Source organism: Martes martes (genome assembly GCF_963455335.1).
Source record: "Martes martes genome assembly, chromosome: 13".
Taxonomy (NCBI): domain Eukaryota; kingdom Metazoa; phylum Chordata; class Mammalia; order Carnivora; family Mustelidae; genus Martes; species Martes martes.
Genome location: NC_137901.1, coordinates 13,151,456 through 13,178,751, shown reverse-complemented (window position 1 = coordinate 13,178,751; position 27,296 = coordinate 13,151,456). Strand labels below are relative to the sequence as shown.

Below are 27,296 nucleotides of genomic sequence, written 5' to 3'. Positions count from 1 at the left end.
GGGTAAGTATCAAGCAGTGTGATTGCTGGATTGTACAACAGGCCTATGTTCTGTTTTGTCAGAAAAGACTCCGTAGTTTTCTTGTAATGTCTTTGTCTGATTTGGGTATTAGGTAATGATGGCCTCACAGAACAAGTCAGAAAGTATTCCCTCCACTTCTGTCTTCTAGAAGAGACTATAGAAAATTAGTGTAATTTTTTTTTTTCCTTTCAATATTTGGTAGGTAATCGGTGAACCTATCTGGTGCATTCTGTCTTGGAAGATTATTCATTATTGATTCAATCTCTTTATTAGATATCAACCGACTCAATCTATTTCTTCTTCTGTGAGTTTTGGCAGATTACGTCTTTCAAGGAATGGGTCCGTTTCATCTAGGTTATCAGATTTATGGGTAGCGTCTCTTGGCCTCCATACACCCATCTGTAAAACAGGGAAGCTAATTGCTACTTGCTTTCTTCATGAAGGAGCAGGATTGTGGATTAATAGCATGACCTCCTGACAACAGAGGCGCCGTATACATAAAGGCTTTTTTCTCACTAGTAGTAATGATCTCGTTGTGTTTTCTGTTCTTCCATTGACTTAACACGAAGACTAGAATTTGTTTCTTTCTTGCCTTAAAGAGTCATGAGGCTTAGTAGGGCTTATAGGTGCTATCCTGTCCCCGCTTGAAAGGGGCTACGCAAATGGTAAATTCAAAATGCTAGTAAGCAGGAAGGTCAGATTCCAGGCTTCCTGGCCCACTGCCTGCCTGAGCCAATTGAGGCCGTTTTTAATCTCTTTGGTGCTCAGTTCCCTCAATTGTAAAAGAAAGAAAATAGGATTTTGTCTATGAGAAGGCAGTGACTGGTCCAGTCCATTTCTTTTTTCCTTTCGATCTATATTTAATTAATTCAATTACTGATACCCATACTCAAAATTCTGTCACCCAAAGAATGCATTCATTTGGAAGTATTGCGTTTCCCTAAATGCACATTTCTGAAGCAATTTTATTCTAATTCTTTCATATATCCCCACATCAATGTCTTCTTTACCACCAGACCCACTTCCTGAGTCAGACTTTTCTAGAGCACACGACGGCTTTCATCTGCATCGTCTGAAATGCCGACTCTGTCGGATCGCCCTTTGAAACTGTAGCTGGTGGCCGAGCCCCACAGCCTTTTCCGTCTGTTTTATAAGCATCGTAGCTGCGACCTCTGCTATGTAACCATGTATCTTACGGCTTACTTTTGAGCTTTAAGTTTCATTAAAAAAAAAAAAAAGATTTTATTTATGTGGGAGAGAGAGAGAGAATGAGAAAGAGAGAGAGAGCATGAGAGGAGGTCAGTGGGAGAAGCAGACTCCCCGCTGAGCAGGGAGCCTGATGCGGGACTCAATCCCAGGACTCCAGGATCACAACCTGAGCCAAAGGCAGTCACTTAACCAACTGAGCACCCAGGTGCTCTAAGTTTCATTTTTATCAAAATAGAAGGTATGCATAGTTTAGAAAGTCAGTGTTTCAACATGCTCACTGAAGGAAGTCCTTACTACCCAGAAGCAACTACTTTCAATTCCTTTGCCTCCATCATCGCATGGCCCCTGTCCAGGTAGGTCTTCCTGTCTTCTTCCCTGCATGCTGTGTTTTTGTGTCCAAATTTCCCTTGTCTTATCAGGACACCAGTCCTACTGGCTTAGGACCCATCTTAACCTGATAACCTCCACAAAGACCCGATTTCCCTGTAAGGTCATGTTCAGTTATTGGGAGGTAAGATTTCAGAATATCTCTTTGGGAGCCACAGTTCAATCCACAAGACCTAATAACTTCCTTTGATGGTGGATGAGAATTTTATCTCTCTCACACTTTCGGCTCCTTTTCCTCCTCACATCCCCCCAATATAGTTACATTACAATTCCTGGTTAAATCCTCATGAGGTTTTCGTTATAAAGGTGTGAGTGATCAAAATTACCTAATGATCTATGAATTCCATAGTTCATTGTTTGAAATCTTTCCCAGTCTTGGCTCTATGGTTCTAGCAATTCCTTAGGTCTGCTCTCAGTATTTGGGGGATGTAGCAGACAGTATGTTGTTAACTCAAAACACAGCTTCTGAATGTCCAGTTTATCCCAGAGGTTAACTGGCAGGATGGAGGCAGCATTTCCTGGAGATAACACAGAGACTATTGGCCTCCTGTCATCCTAAGTTGAACACCAGCTTCGACTGTACCTGAGGGAGAAATAATTTGTTTCTGGTAGGTAGATGGAAGGGAAGAAGGTAGTTAGGATGGTACTTGTTGGAAGAAGGCTTCTCATTTGAACTAGACATCAAAGGTGCTCACCAGTGGAGGGAGGGGAAGCGGAATGTTCCAGATGCACTGAATGAAAATGGCACAAAGCAGGAACACAAATGGTTTATTCAGGGAACAGGGCATTCTCCTTGACCAGAACAAAGGCTCTAGATCGTCTTGTTAAAAGTCAACTCAGTTCATTGAAGGATCAATTCACTGAAGGAATATTCTCAAATAAATTTAATGAATATATATGTGTATATATGTGTGCATTTATATGTGTGTGCATATATATTCATGTATGTATATATGTGTATGTATGTATATATCCACGAATATTTAGATCTAATGGATATATTGATGAATCTATTATTCTTGAATAAATATATTATGGTTTTGCCTTTCCTCTTATTGCAGCTGGAGAGGTGGGAGAAGTTCAAAGGGAGAGGGAAGGTGGGGAATCCCAACAGATGAATTTACATTACTTCCCAAATGAACAGGTACCTTGGTCTCCTACATATTCTTTCATCTGAAATGTGAGAGTTAAGTTGGGTCAAGAGTTCCTCATCCTAAATACAGATTCTGGATCATGTATGGTAGAGTTAGTTGGTCCTTTGTATCTGAGTCATAGAAGTGGTGGATATCTAGATGAGTGATTCCCAAGCCTCAAACTCGCGAGAAGAGATATAAAAATAAAATAATCTTTTCTGGGACTGGGGCTCAGAGAAAAGTCTTTTCAACCAGATTTAGGAAGCATTGGCCACACCAGCCTCCTGCCCCCCACACCTCCTTCCTAGTCTTGAATTTTAGTACATTCTAATTGGCTGGAGAAGTTGTTAAAAGTGGAGATTTGGGGGCTCTTCCCAGAAATTCTGACCCCATAAGTGTAGGGGGGAATCCTCATTTTACAACCAAACCTGGTGATTCTGTGGGATCACAATTTGAGAACATTACTTCCTATCCAGTGAGTCTCAACCCTGGCTGCTGTTTAGAATCCCCCAGGAACTTTTTGCAAGTACTGATGCCTGGGCCCCGCCTCCCTCCCTGCCGATGAATTACACAGGAGTTTCTGCGGGGCGGGGCTTGACGCCTGGCTTTGTTAACCGCTCTCTGCCTAATTCCAACATGTGGTTTGGGCAAGGAGGATCCTAGCTAGACAGCAGAATCCTAGGGTGAAGTTGGCATTCGATTGCATACATGGAGAAAATGGTGCTTACTTACAATTTAATGCGTTTCTTTCAATCTCACAGCAATCTATGAGTTTGGTGTAATTATCCCCATTTTATAGATAAAAAAACGCTGAGGCTCAGAAATATCGTATAGTTAATCTCAGGGCATATATCTTATGAGTATTGAAACCAGCATTGGATTCTGGTGCCAAAGACCTCTTCTAATAATTTTTGCTACCTCCTTCCACCAAGAGATGCTATAGAAGAATGAAAAAGAATTTAATTCAGTTTTGAAATTCAAATGAACTGATAACCAGAATGCCTTAATGGAAAATTGCCCCTATTAAAATCTATTTTTAAGCATTGTTTTATAACCTAGATAGGTCTCATGCATGTACCATGAGGAATGATCAACCAATTGGACACAACTTTGTTATCAGATAAAGACACTGTTGCTGATTTATCAGGAGTGTTGTTCTTGGAAAGGAGGGTGAGGTCTATTTTCTCCCCCATGTACCAGTGACTTGTACTCACTGTGACCAGAGACCCCTTCCAGGTAAGTCAGTCAGCTCCTCCCAAGCAGGGGCTGCCCAGAAAAATTGTCTCTTGTTTCTCCCCCATTTAATAGTTGTTTTGAGTTTCAGTGGACATGAATTCATGCATAATAATTGAAAGAAAATACTTAATCACTCATGTCCTCATTTGTGGTGTTTCACACTGACCTGGCACAACTTCTGTGGAGGGGTGTGACCCCAGCCATCATCCAGCTTCCTCCTGACCTGTGCCGTCAGTGGCTGCGGGACTAATGGGGCTTGGCCTTGACTTTGGGCAGATTCATCCTTACTCACTGAGAGCTTCCAGTAGCCTGGGGCTGTTTGGACACCACCATTAACTGCCCCACCCATTACTCCCTTAACTCCTGGTTTAACAGAGGGGCTCTCCCTCTAGTGCTCCTTTTTAATTAAATATAGGAATGTTGTGTTTTGGGCATTCCGATAAAGTTTGCATTTTTCTGAGTGGATCGCAACACAAGAACTTTGAAGGCAGATGTTGCGTTTGAACGAGGGACTGCTCTTCTAGGCTTTAGATTTTTTCAGTAGTGCTCTGGAATGATATCTGGAATGCTTCTGAGAAGTGTTACTCCTGTATGATGTTGCAAACAAGCCACTCACCAGCATGTCTGTCCGAAGTGTGAATTTCTCATTCTTTCTCTACGTGGTCTGCATGGTCACCTTCAAAACAAGGTTTGGAGGGCTGCCCTCCATGCGATCGCTCTGCCCACTGTCTTACAGTGAGAGTCTCTGGTTCATCTTGTGTGGTTTCTTATCTTTCCGGGGCCTCTAAAACAGCAACAGCCTCTGATTCTTTTCAAGGAGTAGCTGGTTCGTTACTAGCCTTTATGGGTTATTCTGACTTTATGGAATTCTTTCTTAAATAGCTGCTTTACTGAGATATAATTCGCATTAAAATTCACTCCCTTAAATTGCACAATTTAGTTTTTTTGTTTGTTTGTTTTAGCATATTCACTGAGTTGTGCAACCACCACTACTCCCTGATTTTAGACATTTTTATTAACCCTAAAACACCTGGCGCCCATTCACGGTTACTCCCCAGTTCACTCCAACTTTCCCTCTCCTAGTCCCAGGCAACCACTAATCTACTTTCTGCTGCTGCTTCTTCCTTTTTTTTTTTTTTTTCCCCTTCCTTTTTAAAGATTTATTTATTTATTTTAGAGAGAGAGTGAGAGAGCAGGGGAGGAGCAGAGGGAGAGAATCTCAAGCAGACTGTCTGCTGAGCAGAGAGCCCGACGCAGGGCTCGATCCCATGACCCTGAGATCATGACTTGAGCTGAAACCATGATCAGACTTTCATCCAGCTGAGCTACCCAGGTACCCCTCTACTTTCTGCTTCTATAGATGTGATTATTCTAGGCATTTCATATGGACAGAATCATACAATGTATGGTCCTTTGTGATTGACTTTTTTGCTTAGCATAATGTTTTCAAGCTTTGTCTGTGCCCGTAACATGGATCAGTGCTTCCTTCCTTTTTATGGCTGAATAATATTCCAGTGTATGACTAGACCAGATTTTATTCATCCATTCATTAGCTGGTGTATATTTGGGTTGTTTTTATTTTGACTATTATGAATGATGCTATTATGGACATTTATGTTCAAGTTTTTGTGCACATATGTTTTCATTTTGGGACAGGTCTATGCCAAAGAGTGAAATTGCTGGGTCATATGCCAGACTGGTTTCCAAAGTAGTTATACCATTTACATTCTAACCTGAAATGTCTGAGTGTTCCAGTTTCTCTACATCTTTAATATTTATTTTCTCTCTTTTTAATGATAGCTATTGTAGTGGGTGTGAAGTAGTATTTCATGGTTTTTATTTGCATTTTCCTAATCATTAATGAGACTTGAGTATCTTTTCATGTACTTATTGACCATTAGTATACTTTTTTTTTTGAGAAATATCTATTCAAATCCTTAGCCCTCTTTTTAAAAATTTGATTGTTTGCCTTTTTATTTGAGAGATAGGAATTCTTTATATATCCTGGATTCAAATCCCTTACCTGATTTACAAATGTTTACTCCCATTCTGTGGAATACTTTTTTTTTTTCTTCTGTCTTTCATTTTCTTGGTGGTGTCCTTAGCAACACAGAAGTTTTAATTGTGATGAAGTCCAATTTACTTATTTTTTTCTTTTGTTGCTTATGCCTTTGATGTCATATCTAAGAAACCACTGCTTAGTCCAAGGTCACAAAGATTTCCTCTTTTGACTTCTTCTCAAAGTTTTATAGCAATGAGCCATCTTGAGTTAACTTTTGTATATGGTATAAGGTAGAGGTCCAACTTTATTCTTTTGCAAGTGGATATCCAGATCTCCCAGCACCATTATTTGAAAGGACTCTTCTTTCCCCCATTAAATTGTCTTAGAACCTGCATTAGTCACCTTGGGCTGCCATAACAAAATACCCTAGACTGAATGATTTAAACTACAGAAATGTATATTTCACAGTTGGTAGAGTCTGGGAAGTCCCAGGTCAAGGTGCTGGTTGATTACTCCTATGATAGAGTAAAAGATCAATCTGTTTCTTCCTCCCCTTGTAAGACCACTAATGTCCTTGTGAAGAACCCATCTACATGAACCAATCTAACCCTAATTTCCTCCTGTCTCCAAGTACCATCATATTCAGGGTTAGGGCTTCAGCATATGAATTTTGGGGCATCACAAACATTTAGTCTATAAGATTATTCCCCTAGCCCCCTCAAATTCATGTTCTTGTGTACAAAATGCATTTACTCGGTCTATAGCTCCAAGAATCTTCACTCATTACAGTATCAACTCTAAAGTATAATGCCCAAAGTTTGATCCAAGTATCATCTAAATCAGATATGGGTAAGACCTGAGGTACGGCTCGTCCTGAGGCAAAATTCCTCTCCAGCTGTGTATCTGTGAATGAAACAAGTTATATATAATGGTGGGACAGGCATAAAATAGATATTCCCATTCCAAAAGGGAGAAATGGGAAACAAGAAAGGGTGATGGGTCTCAGGCAAGTCCAAAAACTAGCAAAGGGAATTCCATCAGACTTTAAGGCTTAAAAACAATAGACACTTCCTTCTCATAGTTCTAAAGGTAGAAGTCAAAGATCAAGGTTCCTGCAAATTCAGTGTCTGATGAGAGGACCCGCTTTCTGGTTCATAGATGGCTGTCTTTTCACTGTGTCCTCATAGGGTAGAGGGGGCTAGGGAGCTCTGTGAGGTCTCTTTTTATAAGAATGCTAATCCCATTTATAAATACTAAACACGTTTGTAAGAATACTAACCCCATACGAATATTAATTTCCACACTCATGACATAAGCACCTCCTAAAGCCTGCACCTCCTAGTATCATCATAGTGGGGCTTAGGTTTCAATGTATGAATTTAGTGGGGACATGATATTCAGCCCATAGCAACTGGATAACTCAAGTACTTGTCCATATGACAAAAAATTCTAATATCTATATATATTTCTTATATATATTTTTTCTTCATCGTTCTAGAATTTTCTTTCACACTTGAATGTTTTTCTAATACTATGAATTGCTATATATTTTGGCTATAGGTAAGTTTATCCAAAAGCATCACACACGTTAGGTGAAGAAATCACAGCTTATACAAATGGGATTTTAGGTGTTAACAAACAAGTTCTAGATCAAAAGAGATACTCAGAATCTGTGAGTAATCACGGTGGCTCCTTACCCCTTTCCTTACACAATGCTTACAATTCCATTGATTTATGACATCCATAGCTCTTTCATAACTGTTAAACATTCTAACTATAGTATTATAAAAGATGAGACCTAGATTTTGTTTCTCTTATGTGTTCAACCCAATATATAGTCATTTGTATTTTTTCAAAGAATTCTGAGAAAACTCATTTTCATATGGATAAAGGATTCCTGTAGGTTTGTGTTATAGTTTTACATCAATTTTTAATTTTTACAACTCATCTAGGTATTACTCTGATCAAAGTCATAATCAGTATATGTAAGTTTTTACCTAGAATATCTTCTTGAAAAGCAAAAGTGTTGGTTTCTGTTCTTGTCAGTAGTGCTGTGGAATCTTAATTCTAAAAGCTATGTGTGTTAATTCAAATACATTTGAAACTATAAGAAAATGAAATGAAACACAGAAACATTCTATAAAGAGTGGGTACTTTTGACCTACCCCAAATTACATTGCTTTTGGTGACTCTCATCCATTCCAGCCGGGTTCCAGAACTTTGTCTTGATGCTTCTGTGGGGTAAGGAGAACAAGGATGTGGGGGATGGGAAGTTGGAGAAAAGAGCTTGATTTCCTCAGAGCTAGACTTTGAATGGAAATGACTGGCCCCTGAGTTTGCCATACCCTTCTCTTGTTTGTCTGGGGGAATAGTTCTTCAGATCCTGACCAGTGGACCACCCTGGTTTCTTCTTGCCTAAGTGGGACCCACTAATTCTTTGCTCTGGGATTCTGCTTATTTGAATGTTCTATCTCAGGTTCAAAACATTTGATCTGATGTTCCCAATTCATTTGTATTACTGTATAAAGTGAAATAAAGTCACAAGTAAAGTTTTAGTTATAAAATTCCACTTACTCTAAGGTTGCTCAAATTGTTTTTTTTTTAACTTTTCAGACTTATGGAAAAATTATAATAATAATAAAAGGATTTTCCTTGTATTCTTCACCTGAATTGTCCAAATATTATTATTTTACCTGATTGCTTTACTATTCCTTCTCTGCCTCTACCACTTGAGAATAATTGTAGACATGTAGCCCTATTACCTCTAAATATTTCAACATGTATTTCCTCAAAATAAGGACATTTTCTTCCATATCATAGTATAAGTATTATAATCAGGGAATAACCATTGACATAATACTGTTATCTTTTTTCCTCCCAATTTTTATTTAAATTCTAATTAGTTAACATATAGTGTAATAATGGTTTCAGGAGTAGAATTTAGTGATTCATCACTTACATATAATACCCAGTGATCATCACAACAGGCATCCTCCGTAATATCCATCACCCGTTTACCCCATTCCCCACCCACCTCCCTCCATCAACTCTCAGTTTCTCCATTGTTTAGAGTCTTTTATGGTTTGGTTCCCTCTCTTTCACTCTTTTTTTTTGGTTGTTGTTCCCTTCCCCTATCTTCATCTGTTTTGTTTCTTAAATTCCATGTGAGTGAAATCATATAGTTTTTGTCTTTCTGATTTTGTCTTTTCTGATTTATTTCACTTAGCATAATATACCCTAGCTCCATCAATGTTGTTGTAAATGGCAAGATTTCATTCTTTTTGATGGCTGAGTAATATTCCTCTGTGTGTGTGTGTGTGTGTGTGTGTGTGTGTGTGTGTGTTCATGTACCGTATCTTCTTTACCCACGTGACACTGTTATCTAATGCACAGATCTCATTCAAATTTTTCCAGTTGTCCCAATGTTTCAATAATGTCAGCAGGGAGTCTGCTTGCCCCTCTCCACTTCCCTCTCCCAACTTGTGCTCTCTCTCTTTCAAATGAATAAATAAAATCTTTAAAAAAGAAAGAAATACACAATGTCCAGTTGTGTCTCCTTCTGTGATGATATCAATCACAGATGATCATGCCCTACATGTACTAGTTCACTTGTGGTTATAAAGTGGTGCTATAATCCTGTAACTTCTTTATTCATTAACTGGGATACTTCTTCTTTTTTTTTTTTTTTCTGACACAGTTCCTGTCTCCAATCCCAGCAGTACCATATATTCATTTTTTTCAAAAAGATTTTATTCATCCACTTGACAGAGACCACAAGTAGGCAGAAAGGCTGGCAGAGAGAGAGGAGGAAGCAGGCTCCCTGCTGAGCAGAGAGCACAATGCAGGGCTCAATCCCAGACACCGAAGGTAGAGGCTCAACCCACTGAGCCACCCAGGCGCCCCTAGCTGGGATACTTCTATAAAGTGAAAACTCTTTACCAACTGCCTGGTTATCTGAGATTTGCATAGAAAAGTCAAAATAAATATTGGGTTCTTTCCCTTTTGCTTCCATTCTCAAAAGAGTAAATTGGTTAGGAGAGTGTATTCTTTAAGACAGTGGAAGAATGCAACCGTAAGAGGGTGTTTGCTTATTTGCCAAGAATTAAGCACCCAGACTCTTCATGACAGTCTCATTTTTGGTTTTCCTGAAGAACATGCCAATGTAAATAGAAAAATCAGCATATTTTGCCAGACAATGGGCACCAAGAGTAATGTGGCCCTTTTCATCTTCAAAGTATTTCAGGGATAATTATTTTTCTCATCTCCCCCATAGGTAGGTGTTATTAACCTCATTTTAAAGATAAGAAAAGTGAGACTTGAAGAAGATAGGAGAGCAACCTGCCCCAAGCCAACAGGACACCATGAAAGATGAGAATATAATTTGTGTATGGCTTAATTTAGAATTTCATGCTGGGAAAAAGATACAGGGAGAGCCAGAGAAAAAGAGAATAGAGACCTCTGAGTCAGTTCTGACACCATGAGTTGTGTAGGGAGCAGAAATTTGAGGACTTGCTGTGCCGTGGGTATTGTCAGGGAAGCATTTGATATTGTAAGGCCTGATGGATGGCAGGTGGTGAGCAAATGTTTATCACATGACTAAAAATAAATATCTCACACATGTTGCCACTGTGAATATCCTTGTGTGATGAGGACTGGAGACTCTCCACTAGATTCAGACCCCACAGCTATTCTACACCTGGGATTTGGAAAATGATATATTTTTTTCTAAGTTAGAATTATTTCATCTACACTGATTACTTCTTGTGTAAAGGAAAGATAGTATTTGTGTGGAAGTTTGAACATAGTTTCTGCTGATAGAGCACATGTAATCGTGAGCGCGGATCAAACAAAAGATAATATAATTCTTGGGAATCGGTCTTCTCAACATCAGTGTCAGCACTCGGATTTTTCATCGTCGTGGTGGTGAAGTTAAAATGACCCCAATACTTTGGAGCTGGAACATACAAAATTTGTGTTCTCCACCCAGGCTAATTGCCCCAACAGCCTGTAATTGCTTAGACCTTGGGCAAGCTTGCCTCATCACCACGAGCGTTTCTGCCAGCGGTACGAGAGAGTGAGGCGAAAAGCAAGGCAGCAGGAGGAGTTGTTCAAAAGGAAGACACCCAGAAGCCTCCCTCTGACATTAGGTTTGTCTTATTAGTCACCTAACCACACCTTAACCTAAAACCCAACTGGTGAGCTTCATGATGACCTGGGAGTTTATCTCCTCCTTGGGAAGAACTGCTAATACATTCCAGGTACTGTAGATTTTTAGTTCAGGAATCAAATTCTACATGTAAGACTTACCAGGCGAGAAATCTCAGTTTAATTTGCACGTCCTGTTTCTTCTCTATTTGTAGTTCTCAATTCGTGTGCCAATAAACCTATTTATTGACTTAATTTTTTTTTTTTTTTTTGTAAGGAACTGCATTCCTTCTTAGCTTTTCTCCTTCCCTAACCTAAAGCTAGCTTTGACGTTACGGCTGCTCAGCTGTTTAAAGGCACCTTTGTAATTTTTTGGACAGGAAGGAGGAGGGATCCTGGCCGTCTCACACGGCTGCCTCCTACTCCAAATCTACTCAAAGCCTTGCTCCACTTTCCTTAGGCTCCTCCTTCTCTGACGGAAGATATCTTCCTGTGAAGTCATGACTGCTCAGAGTATGCTACCACTAGTTTGCTCATTGAATCTGGAAACACTAGAAGCTTGAAGAAAGTAGGTTGAACACTAATATGAAGGGCACATTGTTTTACACAAGGGGAGTGAATACATCATCTTTTTAATATTAATAGAAGGTGGAGCTGGCAATATAATTCAGCTTAGGGGTATGCTGGAATCATGGCTCTATCATAGAGGGGTGTGTGGGAGACACCCATTATGGAGGGCAGCCATGACTCTTGCCAATGAATGGCGCTTCGCACAGGGGGGTGGGAGGGAGCTTGATTCTGACCAAGTGAGTCAGGGTGGTGGTTTGGCTTTGTGGTGAGTCTCTGGGTTTCCTCTTCAAAACTGCTTTTGAAAAGAACACTGATAATAAATATCAAGGGATTCATCTTTGATTCATTTATTTTCTTCCATTCTTGAGCTATAATTAAGTCTCCATACTTACTTGTTAACTTTTTTTTTTTTTTTTTTTTTTTTTTTAGGCAGCGGAGATGGTGTGGTATTGGTACAGGCTCAGCCTTCGGAGTCTGAGGTCTGGGATGAGCTTAGCTCCATCTTTCACGAGTAATTACTTAAATTTCTTTTTTTTTTAATTACTTAAATTTCTAATATCAGTTTTCTCAATTGTAAAATTGGAATCATGATAACATAACTGGCTTGAAAGAGATAATATACACAAAATTGCCTTGGGGAAAAGGTTGGGTGTGCAATAAGAACTTGTAAGTTGGAACATATTATAGGTTGTTGAAGGGATAGTATTAATAAATATCTATGATTTAATATGAAATATTAATATATACTCCCCTCTTCAAAGTCTTTTTTTTAAAGATTTTTTTATTTATTTGAGAGAGAGAAAAAAAGCATGAGCAGGGCAGAGAGAGGAGTAGACTCCCTGCTGAGCAAGGAGCCCAATGCAGGGCTTGATTCCAGGACCCTGAGGTAATGACCTGAGCCGAAGGCCGTCACTCAACCAACTGAGCCATCCAGGTGTCCCCCCTCTTCAAAGTCTTAATCCTCCTCTACTGCTACCAGTGAATTCCACTTTTATTTTTGTTTTTCGTGTTTTTCTTTTGCTGTTGCTCTTTGCTATTTATAAAAAAAACCCCAGACCCAAATGCAGAAAGGGAAAACCTCATATAAATTGGGTGTGTATGTTTGTGGATATATGTGTGTGTGAGTGTGTATGTCTGTGCATGCATGTGGTACAGCCAGTGATTCTTAGTTCCTCTCAAGCTCTATAGACTTACATTTTCTTCCATTAAAAAAAAAAATCTACATTTTTTTTCTCTGACAAGTTTTAGTGAGTAAAAATCACGATGGCTAATATTTATTGGACCTTTATCGGTCACAGGAACTCTTCAAGGCACTTGACCTGTGTTCTCCGATTTCGTCCTCATAACAGGAAGAGTTGCTAATGTCACCTCATATTACAGATGAGAAGAGTTGGGGAAAGTGAGTTTAGTAAGTGTCCGAGGCCACAGAGTCAGTAAATGGCAGAGGTGGGAATCAGCCAGTCTCACCACTAACCGCTGGATGGCCTGTGTCGGCGAGGAACCAGACAGAAGCCTGTGATTTTGAAGATTTATTTATTTATTTATTTATTTGACAGACAGAGATCACAAGTAGGCAGAGAGGCAGGCAGAGAGAGAGAGGAGGAAGCAGGCTTCCTGCTGAGCAGAGAACCTGATGCAGGGCTCGATCCCAGGACCCTGGGATCATGACCTGAGCCGAAGGCAGAGGCTTTAACCCACTGAGCCACCCAGGTGCCCCAGAAGCCTGTGATTTTGAAGGGATGATAGGTGAACAACCAGCCCTGAACCACTGAGAGGAATTCAGATTCCAGGGCCTAGACCTATGGAATCACAGTGCCTGGAGATGTGGATCTGGGAATCTGCAATTTGACTGTACTTCCTCTCCTGTCCCTCTCTCCTCATCCCCCTACTACCTCTGTCACCCACCCCCGCCCCCCACCAAGACTCTGATGGATGATGGTGTCAAAGAACCAGTAGCATAAGTATTTTGATCTAATTAGATAGAAAAAGAAAACTTTGATTTATTTACTGTAATTTTTAATCCTTTATGTTTGAAAACACTAAAACAGCAACTCTCTTTCTTGGAATTGGACACCAGTTGTTTTCATGACAGTCATTGTCTGCACCCACCATTGCTGCAGATAACTTATTGCTTTCCCACTACAGATTTCTGCTCATGTGTTGTTTTTTTACAAATTTCAGATATGCTTATTTAATGTTAGTGTGCAAAGCATTGCATGAGTTCTGGGAAGAGGGAGTAGAAAGGTAGAGACAAAGAAACTGTGGTCCTGTTCTCATGTGGCTTGGGGTCCGGGGGGAACTGAGCTCAGATACACATGATATATGGGCGTGAATGAAGGGGTACATGCACAGAATGGGGCTCAGGGAAGAAAGGCCAGGTCTCAAGTTTCACATTGGGAGGATCTGGAGCTCCAGGAAGCAAATCCCAGAGTCCTCAAAGTGTGGGGGAAATGAGGACAATGGATAGAAAGTTCTACCTGTAAACCCATCTTAGGAGGTAGAGCCCAGAACTAGAGTTCTCACATGAAGAGCCTGGTGTGGTGCCTTACATGCAGAGTGTGGGTTGATTCATACATTTCTTCTCCTCCCCCCAAATTCCTTTGAAGCTTCCTTGAAAATTTCCTCCAAGTGAAGCCAGTTGACTTCATGTTTCTGATACATGTAAATTCTTACACTCACTCTCTCATTTAGTTGGTCCTGTCATCACAGAGCCAATGCTCATTCGAGGAAGGAGTACTTCATATATTTTACACAATATATTCCATAGTCCACATGAAATAGGTACGTTAAAATTCATTTTAAACCAAGAGGACGGTGCTTCATACGAGAGTATGGTGTATTTGTTAAGGACACCACCTGGATTTAAACCGGAATCTGGTTCCACCATTTACTAACATTGTGACCTGGGGGAAGTTATTCAATAACCCTGTCCCTCTGGTTTTTTTTTTTTTTTTCATTTATAAAATGGAATGAAAGTAGAACTTATATAAAATAGGTTATTACAAGGCATGCAGTGAAAGATCTTACGTCACTTTTAAAAATGGGCACACAAGACAGCGTAGGCTTAAGTCTCACCGTTTGGAAGCAAGGGATTTGGATTGGTGATGGCCAAGTTTCTTTTAGAGCTGTGAGTCGGCTTCTCCTTGACACGCTCTAGTGGCACTGTGTAGCAAAGGCAAAGCGCAAGGCCCATAACCGAGTCAGCACGGCCGCTAACGCTGCGGGGGAGGAGGTGAGAGGAGGGAGAAAGAGGGTCGGGCCTGTTCCCACCTGTGCTCCCCTCCTGGGGCGGGGATCCTCCTGGAGAAGCTCCTGGGCCCCAGGGTGTTGGGCTCCGTCCTCCTTGGCCTGGCTCATCCAGGGAGGGGTTGGGCCCGGTCGCTGGGCTGAGGCGTGACACCAGCTTCCGCTGGGCTTTTGAGCGGTCCTGAACCTCATCAACGGAAATTCTGGAATTTCTGCTTCTTTTTTTTTTTTTTAATCTTTTTAAAAAAAAATATTTTATTTATTTATTTGACAGAGATCACAAGTAGGCAGAGAGAGAGAGAGGAAGGGAAGCAGGCTCCCCGCTGAGCAGAGAGCCCAATGTGGGGCTCATGATCCCAGGACCCTGAGATCATGACCTGAGCCGAAGGCAGAGGCTTTAACCCACTGAGCCACCCAGGCGCCCCTGGAATTTCTGCTTCTTAAAAAACGCCATTTTCCTTTGAGTTGCATAGCCTTTATTGCATGGTGTGGGTAATCACTGACTCCAGCTAGAGATTTATTATGCAAACGCCCAGTTGTGGCAGGTAGCTTTTTTTGAAAGTAGCTTGTCAAGAAACCTAACTTTCAATCACAAGACATATAGAAAATTTGGCAGATACAGGGAAGTATAAAAATAAACTAAAAATCACTTTCAGTTTCATCTGCTGGAATGATTACTGTTAAATTATTTGATGCACTGTCTGTAAGTCTCCTGAGTATACACACACACACACAGGCCATTTGTCAACCTCAAGTGCATTACAGCAAGAACCAGTCTCTAAATACATATGTGTGTATATCTATATATCTATATCTATATATATTTAAAGATTTTATTTATTTATTTGACAGACAGAGAGAGATCACAAGTAGGCAGAGAGGCAGGCAGAGAGAGGGAGGGAAGCAGGCTCCCCGCTGAGCAGAGAGCCCAATGTGGGGCTCATGATCCCAGGACCCTGAGATCATGACCTGAGCCGAAGGCAGAGACTTAACCCACTGAGCCACCCAGGCACCCCAATATGTGTGTATATATTTTTTAGCCTACTGTTATGCAACTTAATCTTGTGGACACTACTCTTCAAAAACATATATTTAGTTATTTTCTTTATGATGGATATTTCCTTATGATGGTTCCTAGCTTTTTTGCTATAAGTAATATTATTGTGGATATTTCTGTACATGAATCATTGACTATCTGTAATTATTACCTTAAGAAAGATTTCTAAAAGCTGTGTTACTGGGTCAAAGGAGATGAATATTAAAAAGGTCACATATTGCCAAATTGATAGTGTTATTTCCCAGAAGAGTTGACTAAGTTACATTTCTGCCAGCTGTATTGAAATTCTTACTTCTACCAGACATTTTGGAAAGATTATATTTTGATTCATATATTCATTCCTTTGGTCTTGTAAGAATTACATATAAAAGGAAAATTTTAAAATAGCTTATGTATACAAATATTTGAAGAGCTGAATGAGAAGTCACCAGTTCATGTAACTTGATTACCTAATGAATTAAAACCCAATTGTTAATGAACTAATAAGTTGAATTTTCATTTTATTTTTGTATCATGTTCAAGGCACTCCATACTGTTCATTTTCTAGATTCATTGAGCTCTTTTTGATTAGGAAATGGCAAGTTTCACTCTCTGACCTTTCCGTCTACAGAAAACATTAGAACCATGGGTCCAGCCTCTCTCTCCTTTTTATGTTGCAGGAGCCTGAGGCCCAGAGAGGCTAAGTTTCTTGCTGATGATTAATACTTACCGAGCCATAGAGTGTGGTTCAGAATTGAGGCCAAGATGAATTGAATCCTCTTTCCCACACCATCATCTTCTTTTCCTCTTCATCCATCAACCGAATATAAGTGATTTGATATTGAATTTTCTGCTTGGATATCCCCTGATACTCAGTATGAAGAATTGAATCACTCGTACTATCTGCTTGTGGTTTAATTCTGGAGTCTTGCTTTATGCTTTATTTGTTTTTTCAGTGTTAGTCCCCCCCACCCATAAGTTTGCATCTTAGTAGAAATTTCATGTGAGTCATTTTCCATTACAGGTTATCATTTAATATAAAATTTCTTCTAGACAGAATTTTAGGCTTCTCAAACACTAGATGTTGACAAGTCACAGAGCATGAAAGTGTATTAAGCTGTTGGATTCTTGAAATGGACGTAGTTTGGGTAAAGGATTATAAATCTGGGATCTTGAACACTTTTTTTTTTTCTGTCTCAATCAGAAACTCTAAGGCAAAGTTGCCTTAACTTTTCTGTTTCAGTTTCTCCACATGTGAAAAGGAGGTGACTGTTCTCACGGACTGGGTGGGGGCTTTATCGTGTGATGTCTGTGAATAGTTGGGAACGTGCACGGTTCTCATTATTCCCCTGTTGTGCGGGAGAACTGTCATATGCGTGGGTGGGAATCATACCTAGCAGCGGTGAAAAAAAACTCTTGATGATTTGTAGATATCTGGGGAGAGTACTCAGGAATTTTTGGCTGAAATTTATCTTCTTGGAAGGGAAGACAGAGAGAGAGAGAGACAGAGAAAGACAAAGAGATTGAGAGAGAGAGAGAGATATAATTCTAAGCAGGCTATAACAAAGCTCCTTTGAATGGTTCCTGGGAGTGCCCAGGTGTGGCAAGCCATCCGTCAGCCAAAATGCTGAGTAATCAACTTATGATGTTTGCAGTGTTTCAGACTACAGGTAAGAAAAAGCACCCACGAATCAGTCTCCTGGGTTATTAAATATTTGGACCGGTGACTGTTTTTGTTGAACTAGGGAAAATTAGGTCTGATAAAATTGTTTGATGACCGAATGGATAATTCATTTTTTAAGCTATATTTCTTTTCTCAAAAGAAAAAAAAATCTCTTTAATACATAGTCCAACACATGGTTTTTGAAGCAAATGAAAGAGAAGAAAATGAGAGGTCATTGGGGAATCATACAGCAAATGGTATACTTCCTACAAATGGGCAGATGGTTTTCACTAGGTTTTTTTTTTTTTTTTTTTAAAGGTCTTATTTATTTATTTGACAGAGAGAGACACAACGAGAGGGAACACAAGCAGGGGAAGTGGGAGAGGGAGAAGCAGGCTTCCCATTGAGCATGGAGCCCAATGTGGGGCTCGATTCCAGGACCCAGGGATCATGACCTCAGCTGAAGGACGATTAACAACTGAGCCACCCAGGCGCCCCTCACTAAGTATTTTGAATGAAATATTCATTTCTAACAGTCAGAATTGTGTTCGGGCTTCCTTGGGCATTGCTGAATTTCTGTCGCCGGAGGCATTTCTGTCCAGGTTTGACAAGCACTGAGCAGGAGGGTTGCAGAGGGAATTCAAACATCAAAAGGGAGAAGGGCCCAAGCTCTCTGATTTAAGCGCGGGTCTCTTAAAACTCTTTGGGTCACAGTGGCAAGCAGGCAACAGCTGTTCAATAAATTATTGCGGTGAATTGGGGCGCCTGGGTGGCTCAGTGGGTTAAAGCCTCTGCCTTCGGCTCGGGTCATGATCCCAGGGTCCTGGGATAGAGTCCCGCATCAGGCTCTGCTCAGCAGGGAGCCCGCTTCCTCCTCTCTCTCCTGCCTGCCTCTCTGCCTACTTGTGATCTCTGTCAAATAAATAAATAAAATCTTTAAAAAAAAATTATTGTGGTGAATTCAGTGTGAAGCCTCTGCACCAGCCTTTGGGCCATTATGATGATTCCCTGAGCCTGTCCCGCCTGAGGAGTAGGCAAAGCGGCCAAACAATATCCAGCGTCATCTGGGAGGACACACCGTGGGCCAGACGGGCCCTGGGTGTTGTGTCTCCATGTGTATGTGTATTTCATTTTACAGATGAGGACACTGAGGTGAGTGGTTAAGCGCTTTGTCCAGGACGGCTCAAGCAAGGAGAGGTATGGTGTGTCTCCCAATGTATGACTCTGCCCCCAAACCCACATTTCCCCACTAGGGCTGGAGAGTGGGGGCATCCTGCCCACGTCACCCTCCGATGACCTTCTCATCTCCACTTGCCCCACGGATGCCTGCGAGTTTACTCTCAGAGTTCGACTCGTTAGTTTATGGCTTTGATCCTGGTTAATAATAACCATGCATCCGGGGAAGGGAAACTATCCGTCCGTCTTCGTCTGGCAAAACGAGGTGCTCTCATTCATTTCGACAGCCAGCATTTATGGACTGCATACCGTCTATCGAGTCCGCACCAAGGGTTGGTGTCACAAAACTGAACGAGGCTTGGTCTTTATCGTGAAGATTCTCGAAGTCGGATAGAGAAGACCGTGCAGTCAACAGCTGATCAGGAAACTGTGGTAAATGAATAATAGGGAATCTTAGGTGAGCACAGCAGGGAAGCAGTTGGCTTAGTTGGAGGTGCTTTCCTGAGAACAGATTTGCTAGGTAGGGTGTAGGTCCCACCCAGTGAAGGAGCTACGGGGAGGCAGGAAATGCAGGCTCCGCGAAGACAGAGCTGTGTACTCCTCATCACTGGGAACTTCACGCAGCACTTTGTCCTGTCAACTTGGTATTACATATTTTGCTAAGCAGAATTTATTTAATTTATAGACCCTCTTCTTTTGTGATCGCCGCTCTGTTTAATAGGTAGTACCTCTTTGGCGTTCTGGAAGGATAAGCTAGCCCAGTTGACATGGAAAGGTGGAGGTTGGAGAGCTCTTGGGGGCACCGCGCCCTCTCTGAGAAGTGTGAATCATTACAACCGTCACATATTCCTTCTGTTTCATACATTTCATCTTCCGGTCCCACGTGGCCTCCCAGGGTTGCCCTTGTGTACCTGCGGATGTATGCATTTAGCCCAAGGCAGGAGCCACCGACAGCCCTTCCTGCCCGAGCATGTCGGAGGCCTTTGGAAACTGTGCAGGCAACAGCAACTTCAGCCTGAATCATTTTTTTCACTCAGGGACCAGCTGCCAGGAGGCCTGAGTAAGAGCCGGGAGTGGAGGAGTGGGAGGGCGTTGGGAGCCAGGCTGGGAGTGGTCACGGAGGGCGTGGTGCGGGTTCAGGTGAGTGAGCCTCGCCTCTGCCCCACAGAGGGTTGCTCCTGCAAGGTCCTTCCACGGCCCTCACTTTCCTTTTCCCTTGCCGGGCATTTTCCAGGATAGCTGTGACTCCAGGTAAGCAAAGTGCGGTGGCAGGGCTGGTGATTCCCCTTTTCAGGAAGATTCTTACAACCAAATCATGATTTGAGCTGCTGCGAGCTGGTGAAGGAAGTTGACATAAGGGTTATTGTCAAGGACAGGCTGTGAGCTGTCGCACTGCTGCCTGCCCACCCCGATATGGGCAGCACTTTGAGCTCTCGGGCCTCTGGGAACCCGGAATGCCGTACAGGGAGCGAAATCACTTAGTGGGACGAGGAGCGAGTATGGAGAGACAGCAGGGCTTGGAGGTTTGGGGGGTGGTGGTGGTGGGGCTGTGCGACAGTGATTTCTGGAGGGGGCCGTCTTTCTGAGGGCCTTTTCAGCCCTATCTGGGAATTCAAAATGAATTTTGTGATGCTGGTTTTTAGAAGGGGCGTGATGCTGAGAACCTGGAGGGACTCGGAAGGCGTTTGAGCATCCGGCTCACCCTCCTGGCTGGGTGAGAGTCCTGATTTTGGAACCGCTCTTCTTTTCGGCACTTTTAAGCCCCCAGCCTGCGTTCACTTACTAACCACACATCTTTCCAAGCAGGGAGCATTCTCTCTCCCTATTTCTGGGTTTCGGGACACTTGAAACAAGTTACATATTTCACATGTGTGCTCTTGGGCAACCTTTCAAATAGGCCGGGTCATAGACTCTTCCTCACAGACACTGCGGTTTTTATGACGTCACTGAAGTGTATCCTAATACGGATCAATTTAACAGGCCAGGCTGTTCTGCCGGCTTGTACTCAGGGGAGGTACGGAGCCGCAGAGCTGAGGGGTTACCTCCATCCCGGCTCAGCCCTTCGCGTTGTGGATGAGGAGTGGAGCGTCACAGAGGGGAAGTGGGTCCCCAGTCACACAGCTTGTAAGTGCGGAGATGAAGGAGAATCCCGGTCTTCCAACTCACAGCTTGTGGCCACGAGGCCCCAAGTGCTCTGACCGACCTGCTCACCCCTGCGTCACCAAAGAGGTTTTAAACAGAATCAGGCGGGCCTCAAACCTCAGTCCCCACCAGTCTGTGCAAGTGTTTGATGGCTTCCCTGATGGGCGGAGAGACGGATGCCCGCCTGAAGCAAGCATTCTCCGTATGACTCAGTGGGTTTATTTCTTTGCTTCCTAACGCCATGAATTCTGCTACTTCAGTCCCTCTGCTGGACTTTGAAGTTATGCAGTCTGGGCAATTTCGGTCATTCTGGTGCGGCAAGCCCGGTTCTAGTTTGCTGTCGGGCAGCTCAGTGGTCAAGATCAGGCTTCGACACGGAGTATCTGAGCATAGAGAGGCTCCCCCGCCATTGGCGATTAAGCAATTGACCTTATTACTAATAGCTGCGCTGTTCTCTCCTGCTAACCAAGCACTTTTCACACACATCTACTCATTTCGTAACTTCCCTTAATCTTCACGAGGTTCCTCCGCACCGCAGAAGCTGCAGGATCTCCGATTTTCTTCATCTGGCTCTGACTTTTTCTTCTCGTGAGTGCAGACAGCAGCGACTGTGTTTTTAGGCATCCCATGGTTGTTAGTACAACAAGGCAAGCTTCCTCAAGACATTGCCTAGGGACGGCCTAGACCAAATACCGATTTTTTTTTTTTTTACCACATTTTTCTTCATCTGTAAACTGAGGCTGGCTAGGCTAAGTGATATCCACAATAACGTGACACAGTGAAAAATAGTTTTTAAGGAATGAACAAAACATGCACATAGTTGTGTGTGTGTGTGCATACACGTGTGTGTAGAAGAATGGATCTATACATAGGGTGAACTTATCTTGTTCAAATACAACATGTTTGAGAGTGAAAGGGGCACTCTTGCTAATGTCAGGACAACACAGATAAGCCAGAACTGTCCCAGCAGGACACATGGTCAACCTACCCACACGGTCTTTATCTCATCCAAATAGTCTACATTTCATTTTTCATCTACAGATGAAAAGCTCGAGGACCATTGACTTAAATGCATTAAAAACTGTAGGAATCTTTATGCGGGGGCCTGTGACCGGTAGTAGGTCTAGAGAAGCGAGCACACTGACCCGCACACCTCCCAGCACACCTCTGTAATTGTGGTAAGAGGTGGCTTCTCCAGCTGTTCCAGGAGTCTCCCCACGTTGGGTGGCTCAGGGCTTGCCAGCGGCTCTGAGACAGCGACAGCGCAGGGGGTCCCCTGTTGACTACGCTGTGGCCTCCCTGCCCACAGGCCCTCCGCAGCTTTCACTCGGCCTGGACTAGCTAAGGGAGGCTTCATTCTGAGTAGGCTTTCCTCCTGCATGTCGAATCTCCTTCAGCTTTAAGAGGAAGAGTGGAGTAAATATTCCAAGTGATTCAATGCACTTTTACTTGTATAAAACATTCTGTGATACAGTGTGTATAGCCCTTTATATGAGCATCGGAGTTGGATCGCTCTCTATGTTGTAAACAGGACTTGTATTATTGAAGACTGCTGTAGAAAATTCATTTGTGGTGTCACTTTTTGATTAAAGCTCTTTAATCAGCGTGTATATCTCTACTCACTTGGGACCCCCTGCAGTCTCTGAATTGGGTCTGTTCTCCCTGGCTCACGTTTTTGCTTGGCTCACTCCTACTTCTCCTTCAGGACTTGCTTTCGTGTGACTTACTTGGATGGAGCTGTCTCTGAAGAGACCTCACTAAGATTTTACTGCAAGCGAGCTCTCTCCTCTGAGGGCTCCCACAGTAACTGGTGCCCCCATCCAAATGCTGGTCACCCCACCACACGTGTCGTGCCACACGACGGCTCCACAGAGGCAGAAACTGTGTGTGTTCACTCGTGACTTCCCAATGTCTAGCTCAGCGCCTGACACCCAAGAGGTCCCCCGTTAACACTTATTAAATGAAAGCGATATCGGACTCGTGGGTTGCGATGTAAAGAGCAGGAGGACAACAGGAGTTTCTTGGGAAATGGGAAGAAAGATTTTTTGTGGATTAAAAAAAAAAACCCAAACCTGTGCAAAGTCTCTCAGTGTTTCTGAAGGGGTAATTGAGGACATGTAGGATTTTTGGAACTGAAGGCTTCCGAGAGAGCGCGTGCCGGTGAAGACACAACTACCGAGAGGGAAGGTGATGAGGTGTGGTGGGGAGTACGCGGCTGGCAGCCGCTGGCAAGGAAGGTCTGGTTTTGCCACTCTCACTCCCCGTGTGGGTGGCCTGGGACAATGGCTTCCTCTCCGCCTGCCTTACTTTCTTCATCTGTAACGCAAAGGAGAGGAGCCAGACTAGATCCATTCCACAAGATCTTGTCCTACTCGAAAGATCTATGATTTTAGGATTCAGTGCAAACAACAGGCCACTTTGCAATAAATTCTTGACAACTTTCTGTTTGTTGCATTTGCATTTCTTACTTAAATTTCCATCTCACTTTTCTCTGGTTAACATAAAAGTGCCTCTTAAACATTTAAGCTACGAAAAGATGTAGTGTTTTCTCTGTTAGAGCTGTTAGGAAATTCTCCTTATTTGTTACAATTGTCAGAAGGTTTTCATGAAAATGATAGAAGTTCTCTAGTAACAAAGTGAAAAGTAAAACCAAAAAAGTTGTAGTGATTTAGCGCTGTGCACATAGGTCATTAGACATGTACATTTATTATGTAGGTCTTGTTAATCTGTACTCTTTTCTAATTTCTACTCTTGCATGCATAATTTTCATAGCATTCCTTACCCAAAATGGTCCGTGTAGGACCTGATGGGTTTCCCCGGGCTCGAGTTGCTAACGTTGCTGAGATTTGTTTGCATGCTTAATCTTGCAGCACAGGGAGGTGGTAATGGACTGTGGCCAAAGTCATCCGTTGGAACTACCTTAGGCCAGATCAGCCTTAAGTGTTTTAGGTCAGTTGGTACTCATCACCGAGCCGGGGATCAGATTTGCCAGGCAATGTCTGATTGATGACTTGCTTGGTGACTGTTTGCAGCTACAGCAATTTCCACGTGCAGTCATTTTCTGCTTCCCTTGTCAAGCATCGAACAATGTCATTGTCTCTGAGACCTCAGATATTAAAGGGCTGCATGACCCTCCCCAGCTCGAAGGAGACTTTTCTGGGAAAGGAGCTTGTCAGCACACAGATAAGAAGGCACACCTCACGCACTAGGACTCTTGAGGCAGAGGAAGATACTCTTGAAAGGGAGGGTCCCCCTGTTGGGAAAGTCTCAGCTGATAGATGTGGACTGATTCATACTTTCCAACAGAGGCCTGACTCTGAGGTTTGAATTGCAACACAGTGTTAATTATATTGTGTAATCAACTGTACTAAAAACCACTGTGATCTTGTACTTGCGTAGAACCGTTTAGACTAAATTTATCTTCAAATTCTATAAAGCATGAAGGAAGAGTGCTTCGTCTGAACGAAAGGAACATGTCCTTACCCTTCAATCCACGTCCAGGGGTTTGAGTCAAAATTCTCTTAGCAGATTACTGCAAGGACTGATACACAAGAAGGAAAACCAACTCGACAAGTAAAGTTTGTTATCGGTTATGCAAAATTATTCAACTATTTCTTCTGCGATGGTAGGAAATACATGCTGGGATAGACTACTGATGTTTGTTCAAGTGGAGCTGGTATATTTTCATATTGGTAATAATGTGATTAGGCCTCAAGTTGTAAAAGCTTTGAGAAGTTCCCAGGGACCTGGGTTGAGGCTTTTCTCTTTGATGGAAAAATAACTCAGGTTGAGTGTTAGCTGTAGATGAAGTCAGCTGTAGATGAATTTAACCAACAAGGTTAAATTTGCTGCCAGAGAAAGCCAGACTTCTTGTCCTGAGAGACAATCCGTGTGGATTCCTCTAACCTTTTGTGGAGTTTCTTCTAATTTCCCTGCAGTGGTCCTACTCATCAAAACACCCCATACGTGTCTGTTTGTGTCTCATTGCCTTTTGCACACCTGACGCTGGGCTGCTTTGCCTGGGAGTGGGCTGTCCACTCGCACAGACCCACTCCTGTGGAGAGAGGGGAAGGCCGTGGGCCCCAAAGAAATGTAAGATTGAAGGTTACCTTGTAATAGGTTTTCAATGAGAACACGGACGTAAGCTCACTTAGCTGTTCTTATCAGGGACATAAAATGAAGGAAGAAGATGCCCAACGAGCATGAACAGGTCAACAAAACTTTTTTTTTTTTTTTGCTAATGAATTTGCTTTTACAGACTCTGAGATACATATTATAATCTTTTTGAATCCATCCTACACACAAACCACATGTCCCACAAAAGGCAGGATTCTGAAAACATATTTGTAGACCAGGGGCTCATTCCTTGATCTTATTATTACATCTTTGAATTTTTAATTTCTGTGCAGGCATAAGGTACACAATTGAGATCCTATTCACGTATTGACTCTCTGATAGCTCTTTGGGTCCTTTTGGAAGGAAGCCCTCTGTCCTGGGTGCTGATACTTTCTCTGATGCCGGAGAGCATGTCCTCCTAGAGGTCCTTCAATGTCTTGTTCACTCTTTGTGTCGCTGTGTGTGACTACGCAGTACCTGACGGCTTTGGGGGAACACTTTAAACCTTGGCCTGTGCACCAGTCAGCCAGGGGTAGTAATATCGTTCTGTGGCCCATAGACACATTCTATCCTGGGCTCAGGCTGAGCCTGAGGAGTCCATGATGCTCTGCTCTGTTCTAGGAAGGGTTATGGTCCAATCGCTTGAGTTACCCAGGTGCCTTTCGGCTTGATCGTTAACAACTGGATTGGACAGATAGGTGGACCTTTTATAGAACATTTCTCAAACTTTTAAATTTCAAGACCCTTTTATACTATTAAAAATTACTGAGGATCCAGGGCACCTGGGTGGCTCAGCTGGTTAAGCATCTGCCTTTGGCTCAGGTCATGATCCCAGAGTCCTTGGATGGAGCCCCATGTTGGGCTCCCTGCTCAGCGGAGAGCCTGCTTCTCCGTCTCCCTCTGCCTGCCTCTCTGCCTACTTGTGTTCTCTCTATCTCTCTGTCAAATAAATAAATAAAATCTTAAAAAAGAAATTACTGAGGATCCCAAAGAGCTGTTTTTCTTTTCTTTTCCTTTCTTTTTTCTGATGTCAGGTATGTCTAGCCACACTTCCCAAATTGGAAATTAAAACTGGAGAAATTTTGAAGTATTTACTAATTTATTAAAATTACAATAATATAGCCATGACATATTAACATGAATAACATATTTTTATGAAAAAAACAACTGTTTCCTAAAGGAAAAAAATTGCAGGAAGATGAGTAACATTGTTTTTTCTTTTCTTTAAATCCCTGTAATATTTGGTTTAAGAGAAGACACATCAAACAGCCTCTGGAAAACTCTGCTGCATATTGGTGAGAGATCAAAAATGAAAAAGATGATGCCTAAAAGTTATTATGAAATTAAAATAATTATTTAATCTCTATGCCCAACAAGGGGCTTGAACTCATGACCCAGGGATCGAGAGTCTGATGCTCTGCTGACTGAGCCAGCCAGGTGCCCCTGAAAATGGACCCACTGAAAGGGTCTTAGGGGCTGCCAGGGGTCTCCGGACACCACTTAGAGAACATGTATCAGGATAAGAGTCCTCAGACAAGACTGGGTGCCTACTCATTGTTCTCTCTACTTCCCCAGGCGCTATATTTTTAGCTGAGCCCACCTTCTCTCTTTTCTTTAACTCCTCTGTGACTTGTTGCACTGCTCAAATGTCACAGAAAGCCCCACATTCTACTTATTTGTTTCCATATCTTCCCAAAGGGGTTGCAGACTCAGAGAAGGAGGGACTCAGTTGGTACATCTAATACTGCCTGTGGGGTCCTCCACACCATAGGTATATACTCACGGCAAAAACCGTAACCGCTGTGTTTGTTCAATATTGCTATGTGCTCGCTGCCCTCCTAAGGCATTACTGGCTCTATTAGTCTCCCGGGGCTGCTGTAACAAAGAGCCACAGATGGCATGGCTTTAAACAATAGAAATGTATTCTCCCACAATTCTGGAGACCAGAAGCCCGAAATCAAGGTGTTGGCAGGACCCTGCTCTCCCTGTAGGCTGTAAGGGAGAATCTGTCCCATGCTTTTCTGATGCTTCTTCCATGCTTCTGATGTTTCCCGTGATCCTTCTGGTGTTCCTAGAAGCATGACTTCGCTCTCCTCCTCGCTGTCTGTGGCCTGCTCCCTGTGTGTCCTCACACCATCTTCTCTTTGCACATGTCTGTCTCTGTGCCCTTTCTCCTGTTCTTACGAGGACCGCATTCATATTGGATTAGGGCCA

At 42.5% G+C, this 27,296-nt stretch overlaps 1 protein-coding gene across 8 annotated transcripts in view; it reads left to right on the top strand.

The window, feature by feature from the left end:
* Nucleotides 1-1,269: 1,269 nt before the first annotated feature.
* SERPINB5 (serpin family B member 5) overlaps nucleotides 1,270-27,296 on the top strand; it is a 42,101-nt gene continuing 16,074 nt past the window's right edge. Inside the window, exons 1-3 of one of the 8 annotated variants that reach the window (XM_080821649.1) lie at nucleotides 1,270-1,583; nucleotides 11,594-11,701; nucleotides 12,133-12,214. Coding sequence is in view for 1 of the 8 variants with exons in the window: in XM_080821644.1 (XP_080677770.1) it covers nucleotides 1,471-1,583 (113 nt within the window). In the remaining 7 variants the exon portion in view is untranslated. Of the gene's footprint in view, nucleotides 1,584-11,593; nucleotides 11,702-12,132; nucleotides 12,215-19,101; nucleotides 19,282-19,957; nucleotides 20,076-26,333; nucleotides 26,378-27,296 lie in introns of those variants that run through there. The other 7 variants (XM_080821650.1, XM_080821651.1, XM_080821647.1 and 4 more) reach the window with 7 other exon arrangements.